The sequence below is a fragment of the Globicephala melas genome, chromosome 15 (genome assembly GCF_963455315.2).
Source record: "Globicephala melas chromosome 15, mGloMel1.2, whole genome shotgun sequence".
Lineage (NCBI taxonomy): Eukaryota > Metazoa > Chordata > Mammalia > Artiodactyla > Delphinidae > Globicephala > Globicephala melas.
The window spans coordinates 70,665,842-70,675,059 of NC_083328.1; the positions used below are offsets into that span (position 1 = coordinate 70,665,842).

General features: G+C 47.9%; 1 protein-coding gene and 1 non-coding gene across 2 annotated transcripts; one reads left to right on the top strand and one right to left on the bottom strand.

The window, feature by feature from the left end:
• FITM2 (fat storage inducing transmembrane protein 2) lies at window positions 1-5,571 on the bottom strand. Its single transcript, XM_030843496.2, has 2 exons — window positions 5,325-5,571; window positions 1-3,314 (listed from the first exon to the last, which is right to left on the bottom strand). Exons 1-2 carry the CDS (start codon window positions 5,495-5,497, stop codon window positions 2,699-2,701), a joined length of 789 nt encoding a protein of 262 aa, XP_030699356.1. The 5' UTR covers window positions 5,498-5,571; the 3' UTR covers window positions 1-2,698.
• A 3,079-nt stretch (window positions 5,572-8,650) lies between these two features.
• TRNAW-CCA (transfer RNA tryptophan (anticodon CCA)) lies at window positions 8,651-8,723 on the top strand. The gene has a single exon. It is a non-coding gene; the product is annotated as a tRNA-Trp (tRNA).
• The last annotated feature ends 495 nt before the right edge of the window (window positions 8,724-9,218 follow it).

Below are 9,218 nucleotides of genomic sequence, written 5' to 3' on the forward strand. Positions count from 1 at the left end.
TGTGGGATTTCATTATCTCTAGTTTAATTTGCCTGTTTACACACACGATCTGTACGTGTACATAACAGTGGTGAGAGCCATTCTCTAAATACAATCTGGTACTCAGACGACGACAGATGCACGTGGAAAGTGAGGCGCCGGTGAACGAACCTCAACACGGAGAGACAACCAAGCACGGTGGTATTCTGTGATCACAGAGGCCCTCAAAACCCTCTTGTTCAGCACCTGGGGAACAGACGCTTTTCAAAAGACAATACAAGGCTACTTCAGCAGGACACCCAGACCCCAAACGGCACTCCAAAGAACATATTAGTTTCCCTGCCTTCTCCAGAGGAGCCATAAGGTTCTAAAGGCTTAATCAAGAAAGAGGAGGCAGGGGGGTTATCACCTGCTATGCCCATGTGCTGGGCATTTCACATACATATTCCCTTCATCCTGACAGTACCACCTCCATTTTACAGATGGGGAAATTGAGGCTTGACCAGGGTCAGACACGATTTGGACCCACATCTCACATTTGCCTAAACTTTCAGCCTTGCCACGCTGTGTCACACAGGGACTGAGAGCATGTTCCCTAGAGACAGGCAAAGGTGCTAAGACTGAACAGGAAGTGGCAGAAGACTCCTCGATATACAAGATTCGGTAATGGACGCTTTCCGCAGAGTCAGAGTAAGGCTGAGCCTGAGTCAGACCTGCAGGAGAGAAACGTCTGGACATTTAAGTGGGATAGTGAACTTCTGGCGTCACCTTGTGCCTGTTGCCTTTTGGTGCTGAACGTGAAACGTAGGAGAGATGTCCATCCCTTCAGCAAGCCCCTGCCACCTACCCCGGCCCCACTTCCACCACCCCCGTTTTCAGATGTAAGCTCCAGGGGGCAAAACAATTCTCCCGGGGCCCATCATAGCTTGCCAACGCTCCCAAAGCACCACGGTGACACCTTCGAAATCTCACTGTCAGGTGTTTCTGCCACCTTTGGGTACAATGTATCACACCCCACATTTTGATCGATACAGGTTAACCTGTGGCCAGATGAGATACGAACTACATATTTTAAGTACATATTTATACGCAATACATTTTACACTGAAGATTTTCCAGACCTCAGACTCCTACCAACCTAAGCTTGAGTTAAGCCAGGCGAGTGCAGTGCTCATCAGTTAATGCTATTACCAGGCTTGACTGGGGCGGGAGGGGCGTCAAAGAAGCTTCCAGGATGATTATCCAAAACGCAAGGGGCTTGGTTCGAAAGGCTTAAGAGACACCCTGAGAGAGGGAAGGGGTATCTCATCACAGAGCGGTAACTGTGCCTTGGTGGGGCACAGGGGACAGGGCATCTCACCACTCCCAGCACTCCCAAGGTGAGGGCCACACAAGGACAAGGCTGGAAATTGAGGAGCGCTGCCCAGGGGAAATAAAAGGTTGAGTTCAAGGGCAGATGGACAGGCCCGTTTGGTCTGGTTTGGGCGGTGGTCCAAGTAAGAGGAGGGTGGGCCAAAGTCAAGCCGCCATTTATCAGGGACATTTTTGCAGACAGGTTGGCTTCTTGCCATCAGAAGCAAGGGAAGATATTTTCGTCCACTTCTGACTTAGCATAACCTTGTCCAAAAGGGTAAAAGTGCCTTGGGCCACAGCGATGAACAGAAGGCTTATTATCACACAACTCTGAAGCACCACTCAGTCTACACCACTGACGGGTGGTCAGGGGAGGTTCAGTGCCAATATGCATTTTGCAAAATTACCCTGACTCAGCTTAAAATTCAACAGGTTACGAAAACGTCTGCTCTCCGGTTTTATTCCTAACAGAGAAAAGAGTCCCGTGTGCTTGAATTCAATACCGTAGGCCAAGAGTGTTCGAAAAAACCCTCAAAGCAATCTACACATGTGCCAAAGTGCAGAGTCGTGAGTCATTTTCTGGAGTTCTGTCAACAAAGAACAAACGCCATGATTGTTATCAAAAACTATAAAGCATTCACTCACAATGGGGGTGGGGAAGTAATCTTATTGCTCCGAAAACCAATATATAATAGACAACATGGACAGAAAAGTATCAATGTTCGTTACCTAAAAATCATCCAATACTCTGTCGCAGAGGCACTCCAGGTTAACTGTTTTGGTAGCTAATCACGAGCCACTTGCAATATTTGACATTCCGCGGACGAAATAAATACTACAACCAGAATGTGTCTTTCAGGCAGTTGGTTGTTTCATAAAGAACCCTGCTGGAAATAAATGCTTCTGCAAAACTGACCAGAGGGAACTACTGTTAAATAACACCACTAATAGCCATTGACACAGAAGATAAGGAAGAATCAGGGAGCATCTGATGGCAGCAGAAGAGAGTCCTGAGGCCCCGGCCCCACTTCAGCCACACAACAGAGGCTTTCCCAATCCCGCCCTCTCGCTGAGCCAGAGCTTGGCCCTCTTCGGCCAAAAGGGATGTTCCAGATTAAGGTCAAGTCTTGCCAGCAACGCAAAGTGCCTGATTGGGAGTGGCGGTGCTTGTGACACAGGGCGATGCCACCAGGGACAGTCTGGGGCCTGACCTTGCTCGCCCCCCAGACTCCACCCCACCCCCACCCCACACACTGCCTGGTAAGCTTCCTCCAGGAAGCGGGATCAACAATTTAGTCGATAACTAAGAAAGATAAGTGGAAAATCTATTAGCCACTGTCCTGCTGTCAGCCCTTTTGCTTCTCTTTTATTTCTTGTAACCGTCTTGCTTCAGATTCAAACTAGAGCTCTGGGGAGGAAGTCCTGGAGAGAAGGATTTCAGATACCAACACCCGTACGTCCCGTACCAGCCCAGCAGACCGAACAGGGTGCCAAACACTTTCTGGGACAAGTTGTGAAAGTAAACGGCCGTGCACAGAAACATCCACACCCAGATGAAGGTCAGGAGGCCCAGGGCGACCCCCAGGGTGGTGATGGCCGCGTGAAGCCAGTGGCTTCGGTCCGTCCTCAGCTCGTGCAGCACAGCCATCTCCTCCACAATCATAAGGACACAGAAGGTGAGCAGGAAGGAGTGGCCTGAGATGTCAAAGCCATGCCAAAAGCCTCCTTCCCCGTGGCACTGCTGCTTACTCTGGTGCTCCTTTCTCACCCCCTCCAGGGCTGGCGACTGGTAGCAGCTGCCTGTGTAGTGCTCAATGTTGGCGAAGACGGCTGTGCCCACGTACCAGATGGCCGTGCCCACAAGCAGTGTGCTCAGCCGCCGCAGGACCAGGCCGGCCTTGCCCATCAGGTGGTAGTTGGTGAGGGTGATGAAAGGCAGGAGGAGACAGAAGGTCCAGGCCCAGGCCATTTTGACAAAATACCTGGCAGAGGAAGAAAGTGGAAGTGAAGACGGGGACATGGCGGAGAGGGAGCAATGTCATCACTCAGGACCCTGGACTCTCGAGGGAGGGAAAAAGGAGAAATAGGTGATAAAAGCTATAGACCACAACGTCACTCACTAAGTACTTTAAGTGTATTAACTATTGAATCCTTACACAACTCTATGAGGTAGGTACTGCTATCATCCCTATTTTACACAGAAGAAAACAGAGGCACAGAGAAGCATCATGCCCAAAGCAGAGGTCATCAGTGGTGGAGCCGGGATTTAAACCCAGGTTCTGTGATCTTAAGCACTACGCTATTTGCTGAGGCAAGTAATTACAGAGCTTTCACATACATCCACTTTCCCATAGAATACTCACAGTTACCTCGGGGGGAAGGTGTCACTAGCCCCATATTATAGGTAAAGAATAGTTCAGTAACTTGCCAGGACCACACTCACATGACCAGCAAGCCCAGGTTAAACCAAGGTTTGGCCAGCCCCAAAGCCCAGGCTTTTTCTACACCAAGGCTTTTTCCTACGTGGTAGAAATGAACAGACAGAGCTTGACTTCACGCTAGAAGACCCAGGTTCAAATCCTGACTCTGACTTATTACCACACCTCCAGGCCTCCATTTCCTCAACTGTTAAATAGAACTGAGGGGACCCAACGATTTTTAAATCCAGAGCCAATGATTCACTAGTTCCCTTTCAATAATTAACTGGCATAGAGGTGTGGAGCAAAACACCAGAATCCACGGCAACTCGCAAAAGACAGGGACTTGTCTGCCAGGCTCTTCGGCTCCCAGCTCATCCAGGCCAGATCAAGCAGCAGCTGTCTTGTCTGCCTCCCCTGCCCTCATCAAAGGTGGCTGAGCTGGGGACCAGGTGCGGTAAACACATATGCAAGAGGCTTGGGGCCATGACCACTCTCATAACCTATTCTCAGCCCAGCCTGAGGGTGGGTGAGGAAGGAAGGTGCACAAAGGACAGAAGGACTCTTCCTGGGTTCCAAAGGTTCTTCAGACACTACCCAAGGGCCTGTCGCTAAAATCTTCCCTGGGACTGATATGCAAGGATCTGGCCACAGCCAAGACCTGTCAGGTATTTGAGGAAACTGCTGGAGAGAGAAACCAGGGTTTTAAGTAGATAACCAAAGTTGGACTGACTTTTGGGAGATGCTGCAGACACTGCACCTCCCAAGGAGAGTCGAAGCTCACGTCAGGGGAGGAGTTTTATCTTTCAGAGTTTCCCTTTACTATTGCAACGGTGTTTGCGTCGATAAACTTAAAATCCAAGAGATTAAAAAAAAAAAAAAAAAAAAGGAGGGGGTGGGTGGACTTAAGGAGAAGTCTCAAAGGGCCCGGCTGGGATGGTGTTCCTAGGCCACTGCCATGAACTTTGAGTTACTGAGAAAATCCAAGCAGATCCAGGGGTAAGGTCACGGACTGGAGGGTTCCACTCCGGGGCGACTGTCTTGGAACGGGGGTTGGCATGGGCTAGGACAGGCTCTCAAAGGTGGGGGGCGGGGGGTGCTGGCGAAAGAAGGCAGGTCTGCTTGCCCCACCCAGGTGTGATGGGATTCTGTCAGCAGCTGGGGGGTATCAGATTTAGGGCGGAGGCGCAGGGTCTGACATTGGCAGGCAGGAGGGAGGTGGCATCTCCCCCAGGGCAGGGGCCAACTCCTAACCCCACAAAGGGAGGCAGGGGGAGCAGCGACACAGGCCGGTTCACCCCCCTTCCCACCCCCCACCCCTACACACACACAGACACACACACCACCCTGCCCAGTCAAGCTCAGACTGTCTGGTTTGGGTGTGCAAACGCGACTTGCTAGTGACACTAGCTATTCCGGGGTCCCTCCATCGCGACACGCGTGCAGACGCTGCTATCACGAAGGGGAGAAGGATCTCCCCTTCCAATGACTCGTCCATCAGGGCAGCTAACCCCCGGCTCTCTGGGCAAGGCGACAGCTACGGCAGGGACAGGAGAGGACCCGGGGCGCACTCACACGTTGAAGACGTTGCGCTTGTTGCTGAGATAGCTCTCGGGCAGAGGGGAAAGCTCCTTGAGGAGGGAGCCCGCCAGCATGGAGGCCACCAGGGCCCAGGGCAGGTAGCGCCGTACGACTGCCCGCACCAGCGTCCCCCTGAGGGCCCACGCGCAGCGCTCCAGGTGCTCCATGCCCGACCTGCCGGCCTCCGTCAGCCTCCCCGTGCCCTCTCGGCCACCGTCTGGCCCTTCGTCTTGGCCGGCGCCACCGCCTCCCTTTGAGCGCACGCGCGCCGCTCGCAGGCCCCGCCCCCGAGGAGCGTGAGCGCTCCGGAGCCCGCGCGCTCCCCCTCCTGGCCACCGGCGGCCCCTGCAGCGCTCCTGTTTCCAAAATCCTCGCTTGCCTCCTTGCCTTCTCGAAATCCCGCCGCCAGGGTAACATGCTCCCGGTAAGGAAAGGCACACATCCTCTGTGCCTTGCTCTGATCGGAGGAAAAAGCGCTTGTGGAAATATTTGCTGGAGGTGGGGAAGAATAAACGTAGAGTTGTAGGAATTGGAGCAGTGGTCCCAGCATCATTTAGTCTCTCTTGGAGATGCTTCCTCCATCTGAGCCTTAGTTTTCTCATCTGTAACATGGGGAGCCAAGAGGAGATCAACCTTTCCCGAGTTAGTTTATGAACTCGAGGTTCATTATGGTGGTCCAGACATACGGACATGAGAAAATAAATGCATAAAATAACCATTAGATTTGCATTTTAAATTATTAGCTTTATTTTCACTTTTAAAACAACTGTGATTGGTATTGAGAGAAAATGCTGGACGCTGGGGGTTAACGGCCATCAGATGAGGGCGTTGATGACTCAGTCACTCGTTTATCACAGAGTTAAACCCACTCATCCCCTGTCATGGCTGGGTGTCTAATTGTTTCCCAACCTTGCGGCATTTCTTTGCCACTGTATTAGTTTCCTAGTGCTGCCATAACAAATTACCACAACTATGTTGGCTTAAACGAACAGAAATTTATTCTCTGACAGTTCTGGAGACCAGAGTCTGAAATGAAGCTGCTGACAGGATTGGTTCCTTCTGGAGGCTCTGAGGGAGGACCCTTTCCGTAGCTCTCTCCTAGCTTCTGTGACTGCTGGCAGTCTTGGCATTCCTTGGCTCGTGGCTGCATCACTGCAATCTTTGCCTCCGTCTTCATGTGGGCTTCTCCCTTCTGTGTCTCTGTGTGTCCTCTCTCCTTCTGTCCCTTATAAGGACACTAGTTATTGGATTAGGGTCCACTCTAAATCAGGATAATCTCATCTTGAGATCCTTAATTATATGTGCAACGACCCTATTTCCAAATAAGGTCACATTCCTAAGTACCAGGGATCAAGACTTTGACATATCTTTTTTTTGGGGGGGGGGTGTCACCATTCAACACATTACGTCCACCTTAACAGTTTTTGCTATGTCCGTATACCACCAATACTATTATTCCTTAACATTTTTCTTTAAACAACACACATTTAAAACTGAGATACTTATTCAATAGCCTCCCAAGCAGAAATATCCATGGAATAATAGATTCTGTGTGCCAGTTATGTTTTTTCTATTATAAAAAAAATTTCTATTGAAATATGCATCATCTCTAACTGCCTAAAATAATCTCGTGTCCCTAAACCAAGGATAGCTACTGCACTTTGGGAAACACTGGCCTGATTTACACGTATAATACAATGATGTTTAAAATCTCTCATGCAGGGAATCAATAAACTAATAGGAGTAAAAGTATTAATGCCTTAAAACTGTCTCAAGGTGATCGGTAAATTGCATTTCTCTGATCATAGTTTTTATGTAGCAAGACGTCTCTGGGTCTTCAAAAAGCTAGGTTGAAAAAAGCAAAGGCACTGGTGATTATACTAATTTGCCTTTTCATGATTGGAGATAAAAACCACACAGCTGGCAAGATGTTAATTGTGAAGGCAGCTTATAAATAGTATCTGAAACCGTCTGTATCTCCTGAAGATTGTCAGGTGCTGAATTATTGTTACTTTCCATAGCAAGCTGCATAATGGTTAAGAACAGGGAGGTAGGACTTCCCAGGTTGTGCAGTGGTTAAGAATCCGCCTGCCAATGCAGGGGACACGGGTTCGATCCCTGGTCCGGGAAGATGCCACATGCTGCGGAGCAACTAAGTCCATGCACCACAACTACTGAGCCTGCGCTCTAGAGCCCGCGAGCCACAACTACTAAGCCCGCATGCCACAACTACTGAAGCCCACGCGCCTAGAGCCCGTGCTCCACAACAAGAGAAGCCACCACAAGGAGAAGACTGCACACCTCAATGAAAAGTAGCCCCCGCTCGCCGCAACTGGAGAAAGCCTGCACACAGCAACAAAGACACAATGCAGCCTAAATAAATAAATTTATAAATTTATAAATAAATAAAATAAAGAACAGGGAGATACACTGGACATTATTAGCTAAGTGGTCCCCCTTGACGAAATGCTAGATGCTAATCCCCCACCCCCAAGAAAAGGGGAAAGGGCGCTAGGTGACAGAAACTCTAGACATCACCCAGAGGAACCAGCTAAAACATACCTCCTGTATGTTTCAGGATTTGTATTTCTCTAGAAAGGAAACGGGTTTGTTCTATTTGAAACTCTACAGCTTAATCCCTGGAAATTTTTGAAGACTGAGCTACACCCAGACCTGAAATTTTGTAGGTCTCTGAAGTTTTCTTTTCTTTTTTAAAAACTTCAACCCATGTGAAGAAATACATATTCATGTTGTGGGTCCAGCTGTGTGCTGGAGCGAACTCATATGGATGGCGAGAACAGATTGTTAAATTTTCCGGACTTCTGCCAGCTGATCGTTAAAGCCAGTATTAAAAATCACATTATATAAATGAACAATTAAATGCACAATAACTATTCAAAACCCATCATTTCCAAATTATTTTACTCTGTTTCACTATTACCTATGCCCCTGAGGTTGCTTACATCTATTGTATAGTATGTTACCATGCAACTTTTCCCAACTGTGTGTTCATTGGTGTCACATTTGTAGCTTGAAACCAGCCCTGGTAGGAGTATTTACACTAAGGGAAATGGCAGGTGCTATAAATCAGGGCTTTATTTGGTTTGTCGACTGTCTAGACTGGTATGCAGCTCCATTTGTCAAACATGGTTGAACTGAAACTATAGGTTGGCGATGGATACAAGAGTCCAGCAAACATCAATGAAAGCGTTCTGGGAGAATCAGTTCGCTATATGGAATTTACAGTAAAGAGAATTTGTATATTTTATTATTTTAAAATTATGGCTACACATTCTTTATATTAAGAGAAAGTTGGGGAATCCCTGATGGTCCAGTGGTTAGGACTCCACGCTTCCACTGCAGGGGGCACAGGTTCGATCCCTGCTCAGGGAAATAAGATCTGCGGTGTGGTCAAATAAATAGTAAATAAATAAAATTTGGGGACGTCTCTGGCAATCCAGTGGTTAAGACTCTGCTCTCCCAATGCAGGGGGCATGGGTTCGATCCCTGGTGGGGGAACTAGGATCCTGCATGCCGCACGATGCAGCCAAAAAAAAAAAAAGAAAGAAAAGAAAAAAAAAGAGAAATTTATAATACACTTATGTACATACATACTTATACATTTTCCCCTAGAGAGATAGTTGTTAAACATTTATCAACAAATCACTGGTTGTGATCCAGTACACATATAAATATATATATGTATATAAATATATATATTGTATATATATAAAAATATATATATTCATTCATAAGTGAATATATATGCTAATAAATATATAGGTATAGCTATAAATATAGCTTTATGACAGTTCATGACAGAGTTTGCCTCTACTATGTGTGAGGCACTCTAATATTTTCTATTCAATTATAAATTCAATTTTTTAA

Coding starts and splice junctions, on each gene's coding strand:
- FITM2 (XM_030843496.2), bottom strand. CDS start 5,497: ATGGAGCACCTGGAGCGCTGCGCGTGGGCCCTCAGGGGGACGCTGGTG. Junction 3,315..5,324: donor AAGCGCAACGTCTTCAACGT/GTGAGTGCGCCC, acceptor TTCCTCTGCCAG/GTATTTTGTCAAAATGGCCT.